This window comes from Silene latifolia, chromosome 8, assembly GCF_048544455.1.
Source record: "Silene latifolia isolate original U9 population chromosome 8, ASM4854445v1, whole genome shotgun sequence".
Taxonomy (NCBI): Eukaryota; Viridiplantae; Streptophyta; class Magnoliopsida; order Caryophyllales; family Caryophyllaceae; genus Silene; species Silene latifolia.
In genome coordinates, this window is record NC_133533.1 from 26332337 (window position 1) to 26359491 (window position 27155).

The 27155-nt window shown below is 36.9% G+C and overlaps 1 protein-coding gene across 2 annotated transcripts; it reads left to right on the top strand.

The window, feature by feature from the left end:
• Positions 1-2591: 2591 nt before the first annotated feature.
• Positions 2592-26820, top strand: LOC141596612 (linoleate 13S-lipoxygenase 2-1, chloroplastic-like). 2 transcript variants are annotated; one of them, XM_074416817.1, is made up of 10 exons: positions 2592-3056; positions 23361-23629; positions 23759-23996; positions 24186-24506; positions 24638-24723; positions 24812-24922; positions 25023-25324; positions 25457-25723; positions 25817-26590; positions 26691-26820. In XM_074416817.1, the coding sequence occupies exons 1-9, from the start codon at positions 2651-2653 to the stop codon at positions 26574-26576; spliced, it is 2760 nt and encodes a 919-aa protein (XP_074272918.1). In that variant the 5' UTR covers positions 2592-2650; the 3' UTR covers positions 26577-26590; positions 26691-26820. The 2 variants fall into 2 exon arrangements, with proteins under 2 accessions (XP_074272918.1, XP_074272917.1); XM_074416816.1 differs by having other exon boundaries at positions 25817-26778.
• The last annotated feature ends 335 nt before the right edge of the window (positions 26821-27155 follow it).

The window sequence follows — 27155 nt, forward strand, 5'->3', positions numbered from 1 at the left end:
AACCACGAAGGGAACATTGGAAAGAAGAGACATGGTAACGGGTGAACGAAACCGGGTAATCGAGTTTAATTAGAGAAGAGTGAGAGGTCGCCGGAGATGGAACTTTGAAAACGGCCCCATCTCTGATGATCGCGTGAGACTTAAGAGGGACGGTGGGCGGAAGGTGTTGGAATAAGTGTCCTACGACAATAATGCGATCACAACTGTCGATCATGATGATCACATGTTTAAATCTCATTTTAAGAATACATGTGGGATGTAATATTTTACAAGTCAACTGGTCCACACATATCGGTAATTAATGATTGGCTGACTAGAGTTTGACATTACTGTCGTGCGACGGTGGTGATCAGTTGATCCCCTTAGGTCATACCTATAGGGAAATACCCTTAATTGATTATTTAATTAATCGTATGCCGATACGAGTTAATTAAATTGCTTAAAATTGACGGATGATTTGTGAGTGAGATTAACGTGTCTTATTGTAATTCGATTATATTAGATACGGTCTAAGTAATCGAATTGTTTATTACTTGGATAAAATTATTGTTTACGAAACAATTGAAATCGAAATTGAATGAATAATTTATTATAAATACAAGACGTTGTAATTTATAATTTGATAAATCGTTTTGGTACAAGTAATTACGAATTACTAGTCGACTTTGTAAATGACATATTTTATGAGTATGTTGATTTTTAATATGTTAAAAATACATTACATTGTGACATGTCATGTAACATGATACATGTGACAAAATTGACAAATGACAAAATAAAATGGATTACCCATTTTATTTTAGGTGTGCCGAAATAATGGAGGGATTATAAGATTTATATTGTGTTTTTATCTTAAGTGGAAAACACAATGATTAAATATAACTAGTAGCCATGCAAACCTAGCTTTTGAGAAGAGCAATTTTTTCATGCATTGGCTCCCTCATTACCCATACCCCAACCGGTTTTCCCACTAGAGAAATACCAATGTTTTCTCTTTAATTATTCATTACCTCATATAATAATTTCTAGTGTGTTAGAAATTATTCTACTCTCTCTACACATTGTAAAAACTTAGAGAAATAAAATCTCCCAAATCATTCCTCTCTTGGCCGAAATACACAAAAGAGAACAAAATTTATTTTGTGTCAATCTTTAAGTGAGACTTGTATTATTTCTAGTACAAATAATATTAGTTATTAAGGGATTTCTTTTGGTATTCACTTTTGGCAGGGATTCTATTATGGATCTTTTGTTCATCCATATAAGGAAAGCTCAAGAACAAGTGAGAAGGAGAACTCATTTGTGCCCAAAATCCGAAACTCCCGTAGTAAGAAAGACGATTTCTTCTCTATTCTTATTCAAGTTTGCATGCATAAGATCTAGTTTTAATTTTATGACTAAATTAAAATGTCACATATATGAATATGTTAAATAATGAGATTAATGAATCCTAGTAGAAGGGAGTTGCAGCAGCTTCAAGATTGGATGTTTTAAGAGAGAAAAAAGGAGTTGCGAGCCAACAACGGGAAAATGGATCTAAATAAGTGTATATAATAGAACTTTTTGGCCTTATAAGGCTATTTCACAAATTAATCGTCATCATGCCCATGTTTCAAATTACTTTGGGCAAATGGGTTCACCTTAATAATTTTTATTTTTTTTCTGATTTGAAGTAAAGCCGCTACTTAAAATACCTATTATGCCTAAGTATAAGCGGGTAAAGCCGCCACATCAAGTCTTCAACCAACAGTTTACTTTTTAATTAGATAAAGTCATTTAAAGCAAAGTACAACTTCTTTTTTTTTTTTGCGATGAAAATGGGTAAAGCCGCTCCTTGACATAGAGAATTTAGTTAGAATTAGGAAAACAAATGTTGACATGCCCATTGGTCCCAATTAATTCGAAACAAGCCCCAAAACATTCAAAAAGTTTGTGAAATAGCCTTATAAGGCAAACAAGTTCCATATCCCTTAGTTGTCTAGATAATAGCTAGAATTTTATCTTATTATCATGGTAGTATTTAAATTTATTTTACCATTAAAATGAATATTATTCATCTTGAGCTAGACTAGCTAATAGCAGGCTTGGTAGAATACCCTACATAGGAGGTGAGAAAGGTCCCCACGGATAATAAATCCCATACTCCACTAGACAAATGAAAATGGCTGGCATGCAGAGCTCAAACAAACGACTTAAACATGCAGTATAGCTGTTAGTATTGGTAGAATCAATGCCGACCCAAGATCGATCAGCGGTGAAAATAGGGGTGTTAGCAGAGGCACTTGTTGAATGGACGAAAATTCCAAATGTTTAATTTTTATTTTAAACTTTCCAATTCTTTCGAGTTCTCCGTGTACCATTACTCTGTTCGCCCCTGTTAAATTTTGTTACCCCGTTGATAAATTCAATAATACTTTAATTTCTGACTCCGTCACTGCGTAATACATGTCAACGTCCAAGATCTATCTTAACTACAAACGCTTCCCCGATCATTACACGTTTCAGTTTGCTATCATGTCCCCCCCATGCCATGCTCATCTATATAAGACGAAGTAGTTCACACATCGTCGATATTATCATCCACACAAACATAAACACTTAATAAGAATAGATAACCCTACTAATAATTCACATATATTTAACTAAAAACATGTTAAACTCCGCCATCTACACCATAAACAAAGACTACTCGTATATTAGTTTCGGACACAAGCCCTTCGTAATAAACGGACGGGGAAGTGACCGGAATGTTGTTAAGCCACATAGTAGCAGTAGTATTAGTTCATTAATTTGCAGGAAATCGCGGCACCTAACTGCTGCTAGGGCACAAAAACATTCACAAAAAGGCATTAGTGTAAGCGAAATAACAGCAAGTAATAATATTATTGAGGAAGCTGAGAAAGATGGTGTAAAAAGTTTGAAGGCAATAGTAAGTGTCAAACCTACTATTGCTGGTCTTTTCTCAAATCTGGGTCTTACCCGAGGCCTTGATGATATTTCGGATTTACTTGGTAAATCTTTGTTACTCGACCTCGTTAGTGCTCAACTTGACCCAAGTAAGATCCAACTCACAATCATAATTACATCATTTTAATTTTTCTCTAATTTTTATCAGTTAGTCACCTTTAAGATGAAGATATTTATTTTAACATTAAAATGCCTTAAATATTATCTCATTAGACAAATCTTATGTTTTTTTCGATATAATAAGCTTTTGTCTTATTCATAGTAATACACTAATACTTTAATACTTGACCATCTTAATCTTAAAATGTTACACCCGCCTTAAACAAAAATCTGTAAATTTTTATAGGCCACTCTATTAGTTACTTATTCTATGAGCTGCAATTAAGATCCTCTCCATTTCTTTCTCTCCATTTCCTCTCATAATCCATTTAATACTCTCTCCTATTCTCTAACATCTTCCACATTTCCTAAAACGGTGAATTCAATAAGATCTTCTACTTTTCTTATTTGTCTATCATTTGTGGTTATAGTAATTTGTGACCCTGCATTCTCTCTCTTACTTTCATTTATATCCAGATATCACCATACCACTAAATTTCACCCCAAAACTAATGTGGAAGATCATAGTGAATAGGAGGGAGTAATATTTTCCCCTTTAAACACTATTATCCCTTTATTTCTATGAATAAAACCGTTCGATGTTACCAAGATGTAATCTGGATCGTGCAAAGGAAATGGTTTCTCCATTTCCTTTTAGGAAATGAAGAGGATTTTGACTCCATGGGATGCTATATCATGTATCCGTGTTCATTATGGTGCTACCTAACACCAATATTCAAAGATATGTATATTGCAGAAAAAAGAAAAAAAAAATGTAATTTTGAATTTATACTCCCTCCAATTCTATATTTTCTTCCCATTATTTGTGGGCACGGGTATTAAGGAGGGAAATAAAATAAAAGTAAAAAGGTTAGGTCGAGTTTGGTGAAAGTAAATAGGGATGAATAATTATGAGTTAAAAAAGGAATTCTGACTACAAACATTTAGGGAAGGAATAAAATAGGAATAAAGAGTTTGGTGAGGTTCAGTGATAGAAGAGAGGAATGAATAAAATAAGAGTAAAAATTTTCAAAATAAGAAAGGGGAAGAAAACCTGAATAATCCGTTTTAGGAAATAGGGGAAAAAATAGTGAATGGGTCGTGTTTTTTCACATACGGATTTTACTCATAGACATACAATTTTTACGATTTTATCCTTGTCATATTTTTTCTCTCCCAAAAATCCCAATACAACTCAGCCACCTAACCATCAACAACCACCCACGCCCTCCCTCCACAGCCCCGCAGCATCCACTGCCTTGCTCCAGCCAACCCACCCAAAGGCGTTTTTGGCGGGGTGCAGGGGTTCATCTGCACCCCCTTTTCCAAAAAATAATTATAGTATTCTTTATAATAAGAGCACATTAGTTATGTGGGTCTACTGATTATTAATACTATTTCATAGATAGAGGTCATGGGTTCTATCCTTGTATTGAACAATTTCTATCTAGTGTTATATCACACATTTTGTCTAACTAAACAATTTTTTTTTTTCGTATAACTCGATATTTTCATTGTTAAAAAACTTTACGCACCCTCGTCCATCAAATTCTAGAACCGCCTCTGAAACCACCATACCACCTGGGCACCGTTCAACCCCAAAAAAAACTCTCCAGGCCTGAGACCGTATTCCAATGAGGATTGTTGATGAGATCATAAAACATATATTAGCATTTGGTTCTCATTTGCCACATTATTAGAACTTATATTTCTCTACCATACTTGAACTTTTCTTATCATTCAGCAACAATATCAATAATCTTTACATCTTCTTGCCGTCTTCATCGTCGCACTATTTCAATAATTTTGGTCATTTTTTATTTCAAATTTTGTTACTTAAGAAAAAGGTATTTTATAGCTCAGATAGTTGAACAATTCAAAATTGATGAAAGCTTTTATGGGATTAAGATCCATTATTGAAGTTTTTGGTAATTAGATTTGATTTTAGGAAAAAAGATTGAAGAAAGAGTTAATTTGTTATGTTTGAGAAATGGCTTTAGATGGAAAACTAATGATAAAATGTATGTGAAGGAGTAAAACTCGTATGTGAAAAAAGTAATTCTGTATAGAATATGAGGGAGTATTTGTTAGTTTGGATATGATGCTTCAAAATTATAAACTTTATACATTATAATAAGAATTCATATTTTCCAAGATAAAAAAATAAATTTTTAAATAAATAATAGAAAATAATTTGTTTATGTTTAAACATGGTAATTAGATTGTCATAAGCTTAATTACTATTCCCTTCGTCCCTAGATGGAGGGAAACATTTGTAGTTATTGGACGACAAATATTGTTAATATGATCGACTTGGCCTCATAATGGGTTACTCCTCTCATCCACAATTCCACAATTGAACTTTGGTATAAATAAATTGTATGTGATAGATTGATAGAGCGCCACCGAGTAGTATATATCACCCTAGATAACATTATAGTTCTAAAATAAGATTGAATCTTGATTTTACTTTTGCACCAAAACCATTAAAGGTCAATAATGGAAATTGTGGCAGTCCTTGTATGTTCCGCTAAACTTCAAATTTGTCTTATACCGAAGTTCCATAGTAATCACCCCAAAAAATAAAAAAGATCCCTAGCAATATCCCCCGGCAGGCAGTGGTGGAGCGAGAGAAAGCTAGAAGGGCTCTCGCCTCCGTTGACTTGAAATTTTTAAAAAAAAAAAATTTTGATTTATTATTTCGAGGCTACCTGACACGTCTAAAACGTCGTAATAAAAGACTGTCAAATTAACAATTTATATACCACAAAACGTACTAATTAACCCTAATTCTAAACTAGTAAAGTAGTAAGTAAAGGGATCGAACCCAAGAGAAGGGGGGTTTTGCAATAGTGAATTTAAAAGAGCAATTAAAACAACGGTTTTTCTATCCTATGCCCACTAGGCATAGGATAAGAAGCTAAAATAGGAAAGTATTAAATGTATTTTTTGTGAAGAAAATTAAAAGTGATGAGATATTACAATTTCCCATGAAAATATCATTTAATACTTTCTATTTTTGGTTTATTATCCTATGCCTAGTGGGCATAGGATAGAAAAACCCTTAAAACAATTGTGACAAATTAACAACAAATATGAAGGGGGGGGGGGGGGGGTTTTGGTTTTCAAGGACAACAAAAGGAAAATTAAACAAGAGTATGCAACAAGCAATCAAACAAGTGAGTTTAAAGATGGAAATTTATCAAATTTGAGAGAGACTTAATCCGACTCAAATTTAGGCATTTTAGTTGATAAAACCACTCAATCAATCCTTCTAATTAATATTATCACCTTATTGTGGAGATGATTCTCCTAAATCTCCTAAATAATGGTTAAATGACAAGGAAATCACACTTAATCAAATAACCCAACTTATCAATCCTACCAAGCAGAAATCACATAAATTGGCCAAATTAATAAGAAGATAAAGGCACTAGAGATTCAATAAGGGTAATTATACACAATGAAATCACAATTAATGCCTAATTACAAGTTAATCCTTTACTTGCTAATTAAGCCAAGAAGAAATCACATTCATTAGCATAATAACAAGGTGTTGCAAAGATGAGATTACAAGGAAATAACACTTAATAATCCCAACAACAATAAATTAAGGAACTTGATTAATTAAGCAACAAGGAAATCACACTTAATTACTCAATATAAACAAGGTTTCCAAAATTCAAACAATAAACACAAGGATTAACAATCAATACATATATATAAAGCAGAAACTTTTCGAGCGATATTAGAGAGTCCAACTTTTTTAGAAATCCTAACAAGAGAAGATTTAGAAAAAAGTTAAATAAATAATTATCCTAATCAAAGTAGATTTCTTTGTATTTAAAGCAAATTTTAATAAAATTATCCTAATATAATTCGTAGATCAAATATATTTTAATAAAATTTTCCTAATATAAGTAGATTAAAATGATCAAATAGATAATAGAAATTCATAATAGTTCAAGCTATCGCATTTATTTTCCCCCCACTTATGGTCTCATACATTTTTAGTTTGTATTCTCGCATCAAAATTCAAGAAGCTGACGGATAGAAGATGAATTTATTTATTAAATTATTATGTTAAGATGATATAGTGTAATCTTACGTAATTACATGAAGTATAAATTACGATTTCATCAAAATGTAATCACTAAATAATCATTTGAGTGTGTATAGAAATCATAAACATAAATGCCTCCATATACATTCAAGTTATCAATACATAAAACATTTCACTAATCTATATATGTTACTATTTTTGTTTAACTAATTTACTTTCTATAAGAATGTGGAGATGATGGTGGAATGAAACCGAGAAAAACTGAAGTAGAATTTGGTGGTTTAAACAACTCAAAGCTTTTGTGTAACAATGGAACAACTCATAGTGTTATTCATATGATGAATTGATGATCGGTTTTAGACTCACGCATTAGTAGTTTCACTTAATTTCATCTACTAAAAAAATTCATATATACTACCAGCATATATCCAAGTAATCTAACCATTATGAAATAGTAGGTTCTATACACTCAAAATATACTATGTAACTAATTATATGATATATTAATGCCAATACACATTATTCATATACTATATCTCAGATTTCATTATAAAAATTAACTGAAACCTAAAAAACGAGCTTAAAAGATAACTGAAAATTCAGAACCGATCAATTAACCGATTAAATAAAAACTGTTTTTAAAACTAATCGAAAGATAGCTTTTTTTGATAATATGGTATAAAAGGACATAGTTAAGTACTCCATATTTAATATTATAAATTGAAGTATTAAAAAAAAGCAGGTAGCTTATTTCTCACATGCTTCGCTTATTTTGGTAAATAATTTAGGGTTATTTAATGACAATAATCCAACCTAAGTTTCCCCTTCTCCATTTAATCCAACCTATTGATTATCCCATATTAATCTCATCTTTCCTATCATTTAACTTAAATTGATCTTGTCCCATATTTGACCTGCTAGAACAGGTTGCCCAACAGGTCAGCCCCACTTCTTTTCTATTTTTTCCCTTCTTCATTTCTCCATTGTCCACCTTCATCATTCTTCCTGATACATCAACAACAATTAATTGTTTTTCATCTTACTGTAATTATCTTTCATCTCTTCATCCTAATGAACAAGGGTTTCCCTAAAAAAGGAGAGAAATCAATGTATTGAAACAACAATTTACAAGACAAACGTAAATTAAAATTTCCAGAAACATAAATTAATTGAAAATCATTTGGTCCTTCGCTCAGGCGGATTTGTGGGACAAGAAAGAAGCAGCAAGAAGATCGTTTGATTTGTGGTTCTTTAATGTTTTACATGGATGGTTGTCAATTGTGACTTGTGAGTTGTGATGTTGATGTTGGCAAATGGTGCGTGAAGCCAGGAGTGAAGGACCAAATGATTTTCAATTAATTTGGTCGACTTTGGTGACGAAATTGGTGGATGCAGATGGTGAATAGGAGGGCACCGAGATACGCCGAAGAGGAGTTGGTGTTGCTTGCTTCGTGGCCGAAGTTAGTGTTGACGGAGTCCAGGATAGTGGTGATAGTTGGACGAAAGCAGAGGTGAGATCCGCTCGACTGTCGGGTTTTCGGTTCAGAGGTGATGTCGGGTTGGGCAGAGATGGTTGTAGTGCGTGGTGGACGAAGGTGAGGTGTAGGAGGGTAGCTATGGTGATGTCGGCGGCGGCAGTTGGATGGTGGTGGTTGTGGTGTTGGCAGATGGGATAGTAGAAGCTAAGGGACAAAATAAGTTGTTTAACCCACAAAGGGTAACCTGTTTAACAGGTTGCACTTCCAAAGTATCAAAATAAGTTAAATGATAGGAAAGATGAGATTAATATGGGATAATCAATAGGTTGGATTAAATGGGGAAGGGGAGACTTAGGTTGGATTATTGTCATTAAATAACCCAATAATTTATCCACCAAATACTTACAACAAAAAAGACAAATGAAATTTTGGTCAGATAAATTTAAGCTAATTTTTTTTCGAAACAGAGCCAAAATATGAGATTTTAATTTCATGATCTCTTGACCTTCTTAATATCAAATTAATTTCTTTTTGATAATTTTTTTGGCCAATGTTTACTTACTTTTGAACCTATTATTAGGAGTTAATCTCATGTTCCATTAGCAACGAGACATTATAACACAAAGTACGTATATATCATAATCATGAGAAATAGAATAAATTGGTTCAAAATAAATAGCTTTCCATATAAGAAAATTGTAAACTGTACAATAAGAAAAAACAAATTTGATCAAAAGAAAAATCTATCACAATTGTCCAATTATATCTCTTTAGTCTTGGATGCAACGAATATAAATAAAGTTTCAGACTCAAATTGAATTTTAAATCATGCCAACCATGGGTGTTAGGTAGACATGGGTAAATAAAATACCAGAAATAATATTTGAAAACTATAGAATAAGCGAGAATATAACATTTATATGGCACGAACTATTTTAAACAAGTTGATCTATGGTTTTGAAATTTTTCACTTGTGACAACTAAGGGCATGTAACTTTTCTAATTAATATGGGTATGAGAAAACCTACATTCGTCATGTCCCCTCGCCCGTATGACATCTTTACTTTTAGGAGTCACTTTTTTTTCCTATTATTCGAGACTTGGTAGAGTATTTTAGTCCCGTTAGACATTGGGAGCAAAATTCATTGTTTTTTTGGAATTTCACACTAAATGTACGTCATCTTCTTCGCAATGATCCTACGTATTGCTTTTGCAGAGTCGTCAATACATTAGTTTGACCATGATTTTTGACATATTAATGGTAAAAGTTATAAACGGCGTTTGACTCTTGAGAAGCAATGGGAAAAATGTTTATTAAGAAGGGAAGGGAGTATACATGATGAATTTTTTAACATAACTCATAATGGTATATTCTACCAAGTGTGGTATGTCGGTTATGTTGTTGAGGAACATCAACTCCGTAAGAGGATTATCTAAAGAGACATCGTCTTATTATCAAACGCCTTGGGAAATTCGAAATAGAAAGGAAGATAATTACGGCTTCCAAAAAAACAAAAGGTATTGAACCGAGCATAGGAATGACTTCATCGGATATAAAGATTCCTTTCGTTCCGGAGACAATATACATTGAGGCTATGCTACGCTAGACAGTAAACAAGAGTCATGTTAGAATTTATGTGCTGAAACCCGTTTTTAGTAATGGCCGTCTTTACGTAGAAGCGTCAAGAACAACGTCATCCAAGGCATTAAGGTCCTCATCGTGATAGAGACCAAATGTATCAAGGCCAAATAAAGGACATTAGTTACAAACAAGTTTTCACAAATTTAGCAAATTATGTGTCGTATTATATATTTTGCATGAAACTTTTAAGGACAAGTAGTCTTAATTGTAAATAGTCAAATACTATTTCTGTTAAAAATCGATGACGCGCGAGATTGTAAGAATAATAACTCTACAATCCAATTATATCTGTGAATGTTACCACTGATATAGTCAATACCAAATGCCAACATTTTTGTTGCGTTTTTGCAAGGGGAACGGATGATTAGTCACTCCTCATCTAAATCAACTCTCGAAATTTTGTTTGCTCTCATTTTCAGCATAGTTTGACTTTTTGTTAAATTTAATAGTTTTCTATTACCGGATCATGGTAACGTAAACCAACGTTTCAGCGTTGCCAAAAAAAATACTAACTTGGTAACTCAACGATTTTAAATGATGTCATAAAACTAATAAATGATGTCGCCCCCGTGCATTGTATGCAATAGAATTACAAATATTTTTTATTGTTGTTTAGAAACTAATAATTCTATTGGAATTCAGTTTGGATTTGATGTTGCGAGAAGTTTATAAGGAGCAAATACACATAATTGTAAATATATATAATAAAGGTAAAATTATGTTTAAGAGATCTAACAATTTCTTTGAACACACTATATATAATTATGATAATTATTGTTTTACGTAACATCATTCAGTTTTACGTAGTTGTTGTAGGTTAAAATAATTACAAGACTCATAAAGGTCTGTCTCCGTTATTAAGAATATATTTTTACAGATAATCTTAATAGAAGTCCCGTGCATCGCACGGGCTTTCCAACTAGTGATAATAATAATTAAGGAAAGATTAAGGAGTCTTACAACCAAAGATTACACCTTTGAGCCGGATTAAGAATAGGAGATTACTTCTCCATAGTAGATCTAAACCCAAATCAAAAAGATGAAAATAATTCCCAAAATACAACTTGATTAATTAAAAGTAAGCATAAGATGTCTTAACCTAGAGGAAAACATCCTATATATAGTCTAACGTAACCTAATAATCATGGGCTTAACACAGGAAAAACCCGTAACACAAAACGGAACAAACCCAGAAAACTCGCACCGTGCGAGTTCTGGGGTCTGGAAACTCGCACCGTGCGAGTTCTGGCCTGGAATGCGCTTTTCAATCGTCTTTTGCTGGATCCTTGGAAGGCTTTCTCATGATGTTTCTTCAATGCTTGTTCTTCACCCTTCCTTGGATCTCTTCGTCTCTTGGCACTTCATTCTTCACTAGAAATCATGCTAAATGATGAAACATTCGGAATTGGTTAAATAACATGAAAATCGTCAAAAACCGTCACCAAATGTTATCAAATGAGCTCCAAATGATGCCAAAACAATGTAGAAATAGGAGCTCATCAAACACCCCACACTTAGCCCTTTGCTCGTCCCGAACAAACTAAAGTAAATCCAATCACCACTTAGGCTAAGAAAACCGTATGGGCATGCTCCTAATTCCCCTCTCTTCATCTCACACTTCCTTCTTATATCGTACCTCTTCTAAAATCACATGGTCACTTTTCTTCAAAGCTCCAACAAGTGAGTAAGTGACCCAAAATCCTCCAATACTAACCTCTCTTCCCTCACTCGCCCTCCTTATGCCATCCCTCTTCTAAGATGATCCTAAGTTCACTAATTCAACCTTCACTTTTCACTCACAATTCGTCAACATTCTCCTTATTACTCCCCCTTATCACTCCACTTGGTTTAACACAAGGTCACCATAGTCATCAAAGCATCTCCTAATATATCAATTAGGCAACCTCAAATTCCTCCAAGATTACATTACCACTATTCTCAATTGACATCAAATCAACAACAAACTTCCTCAACAAGAACAACCAACTATCAATGCATAAGACAAGTCAAAACAATTCAACTCCCAACAACAAATATGCCAAGCACTAGTATCAAAGTAAGCTTCCAAATCCCCCTCCTAGTCTTGGCACACTACTAGCCTACTCTTCCGGCCTTCTAGAGCTCCACCACTTATGTCACCAACACCAAATGGAAGTAGTCATGTATGTGACATGATTTCAAGGCTTCAAAGAGTCAAAAATGTTTTTCAATTTTTTTTTTTCTAATTCTCTCATTTTGCCTAAACCGCCCTCTCGGGTTTTCGGTTTAGCTCTTTTCCTCACCTCTACTCTCGTGGCTCGCACTCTTTTTTTCATTTTGCCCGGAGTGTCCTTTTGAGTTTTCACTCCGGCCTCGGCCACTTTCCCATTTTTGCCTAGGATGCCCTTTCGGGTTTTCATCCTAGCCGGGTTTTTCTTTTTCTTTCTTTTCTTTTTTTCTCTTTCTTTTTCTTTTTTCGTTTTTTTTTCAACATGAAATACGATGCATGAAATGAATATATTACAATATATACATGATGTTACCAACTCATGTCCACCCCACACTTAATTCTTCACTTTGTCCCCAAAGTGTGAGGTGAACACCCTAACTCATTCAAGAGTGTGAACTTGAGGTACCTTCATGTCCCGGAGGTCCTCCCCTTCTTCTTGATTCTCTTCTTCTTCTAAATCTTGTCATTTCGGCTCTTGTGTCACTAACTTGAGTCTCACTATAGCCTTGGTATTGGGTGGGGAATTGTTTCATGTGCTGTGCATTCATGGCCGCCACCATATCAAAGGTTGCGTTTTGGACATAACGCATCTCCTCATAATCCTCTTGGTAGTGGTGGTAGCGGTTTTCGGTGATTCTCCACCGGGCATTCTCCGTGAGTTGCATTTGAGAGAGAGTGGACTCAAGGTTTGTGACACGGTTGGTGATATCCGATTGCCATGTTTGGAAAGCCGGGTAGTTGAATTGAGGTGCCATGAAAGGTTGTTGTTGTTGTTGTTGTTGTGCTTGTGGCATTTGGGGTGGAGTGAAATGGGGTTCATCAAAAGGAGCATTTGGCATTGGTTCATCAAAAGGTGCATCATAATGTGGCATGTCACCATAAGTTAGAGCTCCCCCCAATTGTGGTTGCTCTCCACCTTCCTCAATGTCGGGTTCAACTACATGGGCTCTATCAACCCAAAGGTCCACAAACTCGTCGTCTGGAGGCATGTAAAAATATTGTGCACACCCCCAACCCAAGGGTGAGTTGGGGGGACGGGGTAAGTACATGTAGTACTTGTAGTTTTGGCCACCCATGCACCAAATTACCAACGGGGTGATTTGGTCTACAACCTCAAGCATGTGTGCTTTTCCCAAGAATTTGTAGTCCATGAGGCCACTACCTTCAAGTGGGTAAGCATTGGGTGGAAATGGTACACCCGTCTTTGCCACAATCATCTCAATCATACCCCCAATGAAAATGGTCCCTTTTGGTTCTTTTTGTAACTCAAGGCAACCGCTCACAAATAAATCTACCCAATCTGGTATCCCCTTCCCCTCCGGGGTCATGGACCATAGGCATTGTATTTGAAGGTAGTTAATTTTGGTGGGTTCGGTCATGACCAAAACGTTTGTGTTTATGTGACGGCTCAAGAGGCGTAAAATCGGGTTCAGAAGGGTTGTGTTCTTTGAGTTTGCATGCCTTACATCCCCCGTAATATCATTCCAAAATGCACTTATTTTTTTCTTGTCAAGGGGTTCCTTTATGGGGACTTTGGTAACGTGGAGAGCCTCTCTTACTTGGTCATAAGTCAAAGTGTGGGTAAGTCGACAAGCTCGAAATTTTATCCCCGGGATTTTATCCCTTCCCAACTTTACCTTCTCCAAAGAGGAGAGAAATTCAAGGGTGACACCTCTCCGGGTTTCCGCGGATTGTGCAATAAATGACTCAAGACCGACCTTTTCTAGGAGCATGCGGGTATTGGAAACCATTCCCAACTCGATAAGAACATTTTCATCAAGAAATTTGGTTTGTGCTACGGTTGACACCGAAGCAAACTTTTTCCAATTTGTGAGGGCTTTGTCTCGGAGGCCCTCCTTGCCCGAGTACTCATTATCATCAAAAGCCGAGGCTCCCTTGGGTCCTTGTGAGGAGGAAGCCTCGGAAGCTTTACCTTTTCCCATGGTATAACAATTTTTCAGAAAAACACAAGTTTGGAAAGGATTTTTTTTTTTTGGGTGAGGCAAAAGAACAAACACCTAATATGCACTAAAAGGATGATGTGCTAATTAGTTGTTTGTTGAATGTAAAATACCTCACAAGTTTAGAAATTGTTTAGGGACGAAATACAACACAATTAACAACCAAATTTCAATTTGAACCAAACAAATTTCGAAATTAAGGTAACTATGAATGACAAGAATAAGAATAAGGTTTATACCTCCCTTTGATCCTTGTTTGTGTTGTTGGATGATGAATACTACCCAAGAATGCTTCAATTCGTCCCTTAAATCCAATTTGCAACCCAAAACCTTCAAATCTCGAGTCAACCAAACCCTAGGTCGAATTCCTTGACTGAATGGGGTGATTTTTCTGCAATTTGTTTGCCCAAATTGATGTTGGGTAGTGAAAATTGAAGAATCTTGAAAGTTAAATGCTTGAATTTGAAGATTTATGAAGGATTTGATGATTGATTTTGAGTGGGTTAGGGTTAGGGTTAAGAGAGAGGTTGAATGTTGAAAGAATTGGGGAAGAACAATGAAGGGTGTCGAGAAAAATCAAGCTGAAATTAGGTGTACTGCGATTTCTCGCACGGTGCGAGAAATGGATCCATAAAATTCGCACCGTGCGAGTTTCCTGCTGGATTCGTTTTCTTTGTTGCTTAATTCTTCAATCTAGCCAATTCTTTTACACATATTTCTTCCCTCTTTTCATCACACATCCCTTTGAGTTGGTAATCTATACACTAAAACACACATTAAAACATCCTAACATGCTAAAACATTACTAAACATGCAAGTGAATTAATTTATAATGCAAGAATTAAATTATGCAATTAAATTAAACATGCAAAAATGTTATGAAAACAATAAAATGCGGAATTTAAATATGCAAGGGAAGAAATATTTACAAACTTTTGCCGTTTATTTAACGTCGATGGCTCGACAAAGTTGAATCTTCATTAATTTGAATAGATTGGGTCAACAAGGTGGAGCGTTCCCACTTCACCCACTTCAATTCCTTCATGATAGTGCTTAAGTCTTTGACCGTTCACTTTCAAGACTTTCCCGGACTTTAAGCATTTCACCTCGATCGCCCCATGTGGAAAAACATGAACCACCTCATATGGTCCCATCCATCTAGATCTCAATTTCCCGTAGAAAAGTCTAAGCCTATTTTGGAAAAGCAAGACTTTCTCTCCCACTTGAAAAACTCTTCTCGAAATCATATTATAGTGCCATGCTCTTGTCCTCGCCTTATAGATGGAAGCGTTCTCATAAGCATCATTCCTTATCTCTTCCAACTCTTGAAGTTGAAGCTTTCTATGAAGCCCCGCTTCACTCATCCCCTATATACTAAATGAATAGGAAAAACTCAAAGTTTTCCCGCCTAAAATATTTCCCCTATTTTGATATAATTTCTTATTTTCTTTCCTATTTCAATATAGTTCCCTATTAGATTTGCTTCTAGGTTTTTTTGATTATACAAATTTCGTTCTCGAAAAGGTAAGTTATAGCTAAAAGATATGCTATTAAAAAAGTTGTAAAACAATATCATTAAATCTGTGTAAAAACGTTTTTTTTCATTAAAACACATATTTCATGTTATGAGTATTACTTAAATTGTTTTTTTTTTCTCTCAAATCAAAATACAATGATGAAAAACGTTAAAAAATAATGAATTGACAATTTACAATCTATAAATATAGTATACTAAGAGGTAAAATTCTATAAATATCGTGCATGAATTGCACGGGGCCTATACTAGTTTGCAAATTAAAGGATTTAACCGCCCAATAGGCCCAATGCTCAACCTCTACGGGTAGATGACATGGTTTTCCGAAAAGTGGTCGGTACGGTGACATCCCGATCGGTGTTTTATAGGCCGTGCGATAGGCCCACAAAGCATCATCCAACCTCAAGCTCCAATCCTTGCGATTGGGATTCACCGTCTTCTCAAGGATGGCCTTGATCTCCCTATTGGAAACCTCGGCCTGACCGTTGGTTTGAGGGTGATAGGTCGTGGATACCTTATGAATTACCCCATACTTTTTTAGAAGGGCACCAATGGCTTTGTTGCAAAAATGAGTGCCGCGGTCGCTTATCAATACCTTGGGGAAGCCAAACCGAGAGAAAATGTTAGTCTTGAGGAACTCTCTAACTACCTTGGCATCATCGGTCTTGGTGGCTTTGGCTTCCACCCATTTAGAGACATAATCCACCGCCGAAAGTATGTAAATACCCCACACATCGAATATTTCGCAATAGAGCATCAGGTTTTGTGGCATTTTTCCCTTCCTTGAAATATTGCCAACTCTTTGGCATCTATCACATATCTTGACTATATCATGGGCATCCCGGAAGAGTGTGGGCCAAAAGAAGCCGCTCTCTAAGACTTTCCTAGCCGTCTTTTTGGCTCCAAAATGACCCCCACAAGCATACGCGTGGCAAAACCGAAGAATTGACATGATTTCGGTATCCGGCACACACCTCCTTACTACTTGATTGGCACAAAATTTCCACAAATAAGGATCATCCCACACATAGTACTTGGAATCACTCTTGACTTTGTCTCTTTTATGTCGAGTCAAACCCGAAGGAAATTTGTTCAAGACCAAGTAATTCACGATATGTGCATACCAAGGTTCGGTATACATCAAGGCAAGAAGGGCTTCATCCGGGAAGGTCTCCTTGATTGAACTTTGTGGCACTAAGGAGTCTTCTAGGATGATTCTACTAAGGTGATCCACCACCGTGTTGGTGGAGCCTTTCTTATCCTTGATCTCAATATCAAATTCACTCAAAAGTAACATCCAACGCATCAATCGGGGCTTAGATTCTTTCTTAGAGGCAAGGTGCCTCAAGGCCCGGTGAAGATGATGGTTTTAGCTCCTAGGATATAAGAGCGGAACTTCTCTAGAGCAAACACCACCGCAAGGAATTCTTTTTCGGGGGTGGTATAATTCCGTTGAGCTTCATTCATCATGGTGGAGGCATATTGAATAACATGAGGTAGCTTCCCTACGCTTTGGCCTAAGACCGCGCCAAGGGCATAATTGCTCGCATCCGCCATTATTTCAAATGGCTCATTCCAATTGGGTGCTTGAATAATGGGAGCCGTGATCAATTTCTCTTTGAGTGTGTCAAAAGCTTTCTTATATTCCTCACTTATAACAAATTCACTTTCCTTTTGAAGAAGTTTACACAAAGGAGCGGCAATCTTGGAGAAGTCCTTGATGAAACGCCGGTAGAAACCGGCATGACCTAAGAAAGATCTTACCTCACGCACATTAGTAGGATAAGGCAAGGTGCGAATGGTATCGACCTTGGCCTTATCGACCTCAATTCCCCTAGAGGACACAACATGTCCCAACACTATTCCTTCCTCAACCATTAAATGACATTTCTCATGAAGGTTGGTTTCAATGCAACGTTAGAGGACCCAAGAAAGGTGACTAAAATAATCCTCAAATGATTGGCCATGAACGGTAAAGTCGTCCATAAATAATTCAATAAAATCCTCCACATGATCCTAAAAGATACTCATCATGCACCTTTGAAACATTCCCGGTGCGTTACAAAAACCAAAAGGCATCTTTCTATAGGCAAACGTTCCAAAGGGACACGTGAAAGTGGTTTTTGTTTGGTCCTCGGGGGCAATTGGAATTTGAAAGTAACCCGAGTAGCCATCCAAAAAACAATAAAAAGCTTTTCCCGCTAACCTCTCCAACATTTGATCCATGAAGGGAAGCGGGAAGTGATCTTTTCGTGTCACGGCATTGAGCCTACGGTAGTCGATACATACTCGCCACCCGTTTTGAACTCGAGTGGGAATCAAAACACCTTCATGATTCTCGACTACCGTTAGCCCGGATTTCTTTGGGAAAACTTGGGTTGGACTAACCCATTGACTATTAGAGATAGGATAGATCATACCTACATAAAGGAGTTTGAGTACCTCCTTCTTCACAACATCCATCATTGGAGAGTTCAAACGCCTTTGTGGTTGGCGAACGGGCTTGGCTTCATCCTCCAAAAGAATCCGGTGCATGCATAAAGTGGGACTAATGCCTTTGATGTTGGCTATTGTCCACCCAATTGCTTCCTTGTGTTGCTTAAGAACTCGGATGAGAGCCTCTTCTTGCTCCCTAGAAAGCTTGCTTGAAATAATTACCGGTAAAGTTTCTTCATCTCCTAGAAAAGCATACTTCAAGTGGCTTGGTAGGGGCTTCATTTCAACAATAGGAGCCTTGACAATAGAAGGAACGGGTTTCTCCTTCGGTAGTTCTTCTAACAATTTGGAATAAAGGAAGCAAAAGTCCTGGACAGGGGTAAACTCGCACGGTGCGAGTTCTGGGCCCTGAAAACTCGCACGGTGCGAGTTCCTGGCTGCCTTCCGGATTTCTTCCTTTTCTTCTCACTCTTCCATTGGCGGATTTTTCTCTAAGTCTTTGATTTTTTCCTGCAAATTACAAGACAAAGCATACCTCATATTCTCTCCAACCAATCCATTAGTCAAAGCAACATCTAATGTGTCAATTTTACACAATTCATACACGGTTTGAACAATTGGTTCGAAAATCTCAAGAAAACACAAAGAGGAGGTCTCGGTTGGGTATTTCATTGCCTTATGTATGTTATACTCAATCCTTTCCCCTTCAAATTCCATAGTAAGGCGTCTACTAGACACATCTATCTTAGTGTTGGAAGTTCTCATGAAAGGCCTTCCCAACAAAATGGGAGTGGAGCCTTTCTCGGGTTCCATTTCAATCACATAAAAATCAGCAGGAAAAAGCATATCCCCCACCTTGACCAAGACATCCTCAACAATTCCCTTAGGGTAGATACTAGACCTATCGGCCAAAGAGATGACCGTACGAGTCGGTTTCAAGAGTCCTAACTTAAGGGACTCATAAAGGTAAGTGGGTAAAACATTAATAAATGCACCTAAATCAAGCAGAGCATGTTGACAATCCAAATTACCAATTTTGCAAGGAATGGTGAACATGCCCGGATCACTACATTTTCGTGGCAAACGTTTTTGAAACATAGCCGACACATGTTCACTAGCCCTTACCTTTTTCATGCTTTTTGCTTTATTGGTCCTCTTAGTAGTGCACAACTCTTTCAAAAACTTTGCATGCTTGGGCACACTACTAAGAAGATCAAGAAGAGGAATGTTTACCTCCACTTTACGAAAGATATCGTAAAGGCTTGAAGTTTTCTTGTCAATTACCCTTGTATCATTCAAAGCACTTGGAAATGGAGCTTGTGGCACATATTCCGGAAGAGGTGAATTGATCCTCACTTGTTCGGGTGTAGATGCTTCCCCATGTTCCACTACCACTTCAATTTCATCTTCAATCACATTTTACACTTCATGAACAATAGGAGGTGGCCTTGATTTCTTAGGAGCTTTGGATGCCTCTACTAATTCTCTATCATTCCTCAATGAGACCGCTTTTGCTTGTTCTTTGGTAGGTGGAGGAATTGTGTTATAAGGTAGGCTTTCTCCTTGAGTGGGTTGAGAATTGAGGGTGTTGAGAATTTGACCAACTTGGGTCTCAAGGTTAACAAACCTAGAATCGGTGAGCCGATTTTGTTGAAGCACGGCGGTTTGAAATTCCTTGGTATTATTTAGCAAGGCTTGACTTTCTTTTTGCATTGTCATTTGATTCATGGCAAGTGTCTTCATCATCTCTTCCAAGGAATTTTGGGATAGGTTTTGATTTTGATTAGGCTTTTAGAATGAGGAGTTTGAGGATCCCTTTTGATTTTGATTTTGATTTCCACCCCCAACCCATGTTTGGATGAGATTTCCACCCTTCATTGTAAGTGTTGGAGTAAGGGTCAAACTTCCGAAATCCAAGAGCTTTCACCGCTTGAATTGCTTCCTCCGTTTGCAAAGATGGACACCCATCGGTGGGATGGGTTTGATCATTACAAAGACCACAAAATTTCACATGAGATGTACTACCATTTCCTTTTTCAAGCTCCTTAACCAAGTTGGTAAGAAAATCAACTTTGTCCTCCATATGGTTGGTGCTTTACCTTGAAGAAGATGACGCACTTGTCTTCCTAATTCTCCTTCTGAAATTCCTAGAACTTCCCACCAATCTTTCAATCAAGTCATTTGCCTCTTGGACCGACATGTACTCAATCCCTCCTTGTGTGGCGGCCTTAATCATCCTAGAATCATCCTCAAGGAGACCTCCACAAAAGTTCAAGAGTAGGTCATAGTCGGTATGTCCATGATAAGGACAACTAGCAAGAAGTTGTTTGAACCTCTCCCAATACTCATACAACTTCTCCCCATCCATTTGTTCAACATTACTTATTTCTTTCTTCAATTGAGAGGAGAGACTAGCGGGAAAATACTTCTCTAGAAAGGCCTTTTTCATGTGGTTCCAAGTAGTGATGTTCCCGGTGGGGAGATAGTAAAGTCAATCGTTTGCGGTGTCCTTGAGTGAGAAAGGGAAGGCCCGTAGTTGAAGTTGCTCGTCGGTAACCCCATTAGGCTTCATACTTAAGCAAACCACATGGAATTGGTTAAGATGCTTATTAGGATCCTCCGTGCTAAGTCCATGAAATTGGGGCAATTGGTGAATTAACCCGGATTTAAGTTCACAGGTGGCATTTTCCGCCAAGGCCGGAAATGAGATACACAAGGGCACTTGTGTAAGGTCCGGGGCGGTAAGTTCTTTGATAGTTCTAGGCCTTGATGGATTCTCTCTCTCGCCGTCATGGTGTGGATTCTCGTCCTCACGATCACCCATGATGATTCTTATGGGTTCGGGTTCGGGTTCAAAAGAAATGATGTTATCTTCCTCTTGGTCTTGTTGAGTCACGAGATTGATTTCTTCAATAACCGGGGTGTCTCTTCTAATACCTCCTCCTATCCAAGCAAGTGATCTTTGAATCTCCGGGTTGAATGGAAGAAGTGGTTCACTTGAATTCCTAGTATTGACCATAAACAATTCTACACAAGAGCACACAATCCAAAAGGTTCGCACAAGTAATGAAAAAGACACTAACAACAATGAACAAAGGTTAACTAACACAACTACTCTAAAAACACCAACAAAAACACTAGCAAAACCGTTACCTTCCCCGACAACGGCGCCAAAATTTGAAACATCTAAAACGTCGCAATAAAAGACGGCAAAATTAACAATTTATATACCACAAAACGTACTAATTAACACTAATTCTAAACTAGTAAATTAGTAAGTAAAGGGATCGAACCCAAGAGAAGAGGGGTTTTGCAATAGAGAATTTAAAAGAGCAATTAAAACAATTGTGACAAATTAACAACAAATATGAAAGGGGGGGGAGGGGTTGGTTTGGTTTTCAAGGACAACAAAAGGAAAATTAAACAAGAGTATGCAACAAGCAATCAAACAAGTGAGTTTAAAGATGGAAATTTATCAAATTTGAGAGAGACTTAATCCGACTCAAATTTAGGCACTTTAGTTGATAAAACCACTCAATCAATCCTTCTAATTAATATTATCACCTTATTGTGGAGATGATTCTCCTAAATCTTCTAAATAATGGTTAAATGACAAGGAAATCACACTTAATCAAATAACCCAACTTATCAATCCTACCAAGTAGAAATCACATACATTGGCCAAATTAATAACAAGATAAAGGCACTAGAGATTCAATAAGGGTAATTAGACACAATGAAATCACAATTAATGCCTAATTACAAGTTAATCATTTACTTGCTAATTAAGCCAAGAAGAAATCACATTCATTAGCATAATAACAAGGTGTTGCAAAGATGAGATTACAAAGAAATCACACTTAATAATCCCAACAACAATAATTTAAGGAACTTGATTAATTAAGCAACAAGGAAATCACACTTAATTACTCAATATAAACAAGGTTTCCAAAATTCAAACAATAAACACAAAGGATTAACAATGATAATAATAATTAAGGAAAGATTAAGGAGTCTTACAACCAAAGATTACACCTTTGAGCCGGATTAAGAATAGGAGATTAGTTCTCCACAGTAGATCTAAACCCAAATCAAAAAGATGAAAATAATTCCCAAAATACAACTTGATTAATTAAAAGTAAGCATAAGATGTCTTAACCTAGAGAAAAACATCCTATATATAGTCTAAGGTAACCTAATAATCATGGGCTTAACACAGGAAAAGCCCGTAACACAAAACGGAACAAACCCAGAAAACTCGCACCATGCGAGTTCTGGGGTCTGGAAACTCGCACCGTGCGAGTTCTGGCCTGGAATGCGCTTTTCAATCGTCTTTTGCTGGATCCTTGGAAGGCTTTCTCATGATGTTTCTTCAATGTTTGTTCTTCACCCTTCCTTGGATGCTTCTCTTCGTCTCTTGGCACTTTATTCTTCACTAGAAATCATGCTAAATGATGAAGCATTCGGAATTGGTTAAATAACATGAAAATCGTCAAAAACCGTCACCAAATGTTATCAAATGAGCTCCAAATGATGCCAAAACAATGTAGAAATAGGAGCTCATCACTACCATACCTTATCCGAGTAATGATCCTCTCATTGGAGGCCCATTACTTCTCAACGGTTAGAATTAAATCTGGGCTCAATTGGATGGTTGTAGATTTATTTGGAAATAAAAAAGTAAATAAATGGGATTGGAATATATATAGTACAATATGTTTTGTGAGAGCAAAGTGAGAAAAAAGAAATGAAAAGGTTGAAATTTTTTGCCTCCACTAACTTTAAATCCTAGAGGCTAGTAGGCTACAACCCGATGCTATCTCATTTTCCTTTATAATATCTTGATTAAAACGAAAAATAAAATAATACTCCGTGATTCAACTAGAACTCGCTGTCCTTTTCATGAATTGTGGCGAATTCAACTAACGTGATTACATGTATGGACATATATAACAAATTAAAAATGGGAAGAGGTGGGAAAGGAAAAGGCAACAATAAAAGCATACGCTCATCGGACGAAGAACGAGGAGGGTGTGGTGAAATATGAGGCGGAATTTAAGGTACCGGCGTACTTTGGAGAGGTGGGCGCAGTGGTCGTCGAAAATGAACATCACAAAGAGATGTACGTCACCCAAATACTCATCCATGGCTTCATTCTTGGTCCTCTTCGTTTTACTTGTAATTCTTGGGTGCACCCCAAATCCCAGTTCCCTCATTCAAGGATCTTCTTCCCCAATAAGGTTAACTTCCTTTTCTCTTTTATTATTATTATTATTATTATTATTATTATTATTATTATATTATTTTTATTTTTATATGAAAATTATAACGTTGGTTACGCGTATGGTCCATGAATGTCGTCGTATCAGTCGTACTTACCGTCACAAACTCCAAGCGGGTTAAAAAGAATGAGGGACATGGAGCTGAAGAATATGAGAGGTGATGGGAAAGGAGAACGCAAGTCCTTTGAAAGAGTGTATGACTATGACACTTACAATGACCTTGGAGAGCCGGACAAAGATGCTGACTTGGCTAGACCCGTTTTGGGTGGTCCGGACCTTCCTTATCCTAGACGTTGTAGAACTGGTCGTCGTCCTTCAACCGCAGGTACCGTACCATATTACATACTTTTGCTTACTATATACTCCATCTGTTCAAGTGAATAGTTTACACTTGCTGTATTTTGCGAGGAGGAAATAAAGCAAGTGTAAACTATTGACCGGGACAAAGTGAGTATAATTATACATGATTCACCAATATTAAGTTCGCTACTACTTGTAATATCAATTATCACAGATCCTGAGTCAGAAACAAGGAGTATTTCCGTGTATGTACCAAGAGACGAACAATTTTCGGAAATTAAGGGGACGACATTTTCAGCCAAGACAATTTACTCCGTCCTGCATGCTGTCATACCATCACTCGAGACTTTCATTCTTGATCCTCAGCTTGGTTTTCCACATTTCACCGCTGTCGATTCGCTTTACAATCAAGGAATTAGCTTACCTACTCTCCAACAGCATGGCCTTCTCACTTCTGTTTTGCCTAGACTTGTCAAAGCCATTCATGACATTGAAGAGCACATTCTTCGATTTGAGCCTCCTGCTATCTATGATCGTAAGATTCTTACTTAATATTCCTCTATGGCTACGCAAAATGATATTTTTCAGGGAATAGATTCTCTTGGTTTACTATGTTGTTTCAATTTGTTACAATTTACTATATTGTTTCAATTTGTTATTTTTCAGGGAATAGATTCTCTTGGTTTAGTGACGATGAGTTTTCACGTCAAACGCTTGCTGGTCTAAATCCATATAGCATCAAATTAGTCACGGTATGTTAATCATCATTACTCCAATAAGCAAGGTGAGAAAAGTTTAGCTTCTTAATCAATCCGTCCTAAATAAGAATCTGTGTTGCAGGAATGGCCGCTGAAGAGTAAATTGGATGCCGATATTTATGGCCCCCAAGAATCAGCTATTACAACGGAGTTGGTAGAGAAGGCCATCTTAGGCTACATGACTGTGGATGAGGTTAAATCAATCATATACAACTGACTCATATGGTTTATATTATTTGATTTAATTTCGATTTAATAATTCTGAGCCAAATTTACATTTTCATTAAGTGCAGGCATTAAAACAAAACAAGTTGTTTATGCTAGACTATCATGATGCATTTTTACCTTATGTAAACAAAGTGAGGGAACTCAAAGGCACAACTTTGTATGGGTCGCGCACCTTGTTCATCCTTAACGAGGATCAAACTCTACGACCTCTAGCCATCGAGCTAACACGACCACCATGCGATGGAAAGCCGCAATGGAAGCAAGCCTTTACTCCCACTTGGGACGCCACGTCTTGCTGGCTTTGGAGGCTTGCTAAGGCTCATGTCCTTGCCCATGATGCCGGATACCATCAACTCATCTCTCACTGGTATAATTAATAATACTCCCTGTGTTCCAGTCGCTTGTTTACCTATTCCATATTTGGATGTCTCATTCAATTGTTTACCTTTTTATATTGGGAAAGTTGCAACAAATAGGCTGAACATATGTATTATTGCAGGCTAAGAACCCATTGCTGCACAGAACCATACATAATTGCAACAAATAGACAATTGAGTGCAATGCATCCAATCTATAGGTTGTTGCATCCTCACTTTCGATACACCATGGAAATCAATGCGCTTGCTCGAGAAGCATTGGTTAATGCAGGTGGTATCATTGAGAGCTCCTTTTCATTTGGAAAGTACTCACTTGAGTTGAGTTCTGTGATCTATGGTTCCGAGTGGAGATTTGATCATGAAGCTTTGCCAGCTGACCTTATTAGCAGGTAAATTAAACTGTCTTTCTTGTCTCCGCCCCAACTTTGAAACTTTCTCAAAACTCATTAGACTAACTTAACAATTTTATGTCGCGGGAGTAGAGGAATGGCGGTCGAAGATCCAACAGCTCCACATGGACTAAAGCTACACATAGAGGACTATCCATTCGCGAATGATGGGCTAGTCTTATGGGACATCCTTAAGCAATGGGTGACAGATTATGTCAATCACTACTACCCTAAATCAAGCCTAGTCGAATCCGACAACGAGCTTCAAGCATGGTGGACGGAGATAAGAACGGTAGGTCATGGCGACAAGAAGGACGAACCATGGTGGCCTAATCTCAAGACCACACAGGACCTTATTCATATCATTACGACCATGATTTGGGTGACTTCGGGACATCATGCCGCAGTAAACTTCGGACAATATGGTTATGGAGGGTATTTCCCTAACAGACCAACCCTAACTAGAACGAATATGCCTACAGAAGATCCCACTGATGAAGAATGGAAATTGTTCTCCGAGAAGCCAGAAGCAACACTTCTTAAATGCTTCCCTTCTCAAATACAAGCAACACGGGTTATGACGATATTGGATGTGCTTTCGACTCATTCTCCAGATGAGGAGTATATAGGGGAGAACATGGAACCAGCATTTGAAGAAGAAGCCGCGATTAAGGCGGCTTTTGAGAAATTTAGTGGGAGATTGAAAGAGTTAGAAGGGATTATTGATGAGAGGAACAATAATGAGAAGTTGAAGAACAGGAATGGAGCTGGTGTTGTGCCTTATGAGTTGTTGAAGCCGGTGTCCCCACCTGGCGTCACTTGTATGGGAGTTCCTAACAGCATCTCCATATGATCAAATAAATACCTGCAAGATTTCAAAAAATTACATACATACTACTTGCGAAGATTATTCCCAATAAATGGCACGTTTGGTGCCTATAAAAACACCACCTGTAATTTTCGACAGTCCTAATGAAACATTTAAGCTATGTGGGATTAAGTTGTTATTTGTTCAGGAAGTTCTTGAACCATAATGAAGATTTCTGCGGATGCAATGCCTCTCCAATCCTTTACCGAAATTGACAAAATTAAAACCATATTTGATAGTATAGGCTGAACCACATTTAAAGTTGTCAAGCAATGACCGAGCATAGTATTGCCTTACATCAACCTCATCCTTGTCATAAACAAGAATAGTACGTTACAACATGCTCGATAAAGAGGGTGTTAATACAAATGTACAGGGACGTAGCCAGAACCGAATCTTAGGTTGGGCTGAAATTAATCGTCAAAATCTATGAACACAAAATTAAAAATTAGTAAATGAGTATTATATGAAAATATTTAAAAATTAATAAAGAATGTGTATAGAACAAATAAAAAAACGATCTTAGGGTAAGAAATAATACCCGAATAATAGTAGAACCACTCA

What these genes read in the sequence shown, in the direction of transcription:
- LOC141596612 (XM_074416817.1), top strand. Translation starts at nt 2,651, where the DNA reads ATGTTAAACTCCGCCATCTACACCATAAACAAAGACTACTCGTATATT. An exon ending in TAGTGCTCAACTTGACCCAA is followed by an intron (nt 3,057 to 23,360) that starts GTAAGATCCAAC and finishes AAAAATGGGAAG; the next exon opens with AGGTGGGAAAGGAAAAGGCA. An exon ending in GCTACATGACTGTGGATGAG is followed by an intron (nt 24,923 to 25,022) that starts GTTAAATCAATC and finishes CATTAAGTGCAG; the next exon opens with GCATTAAAACAAAACAAGTT.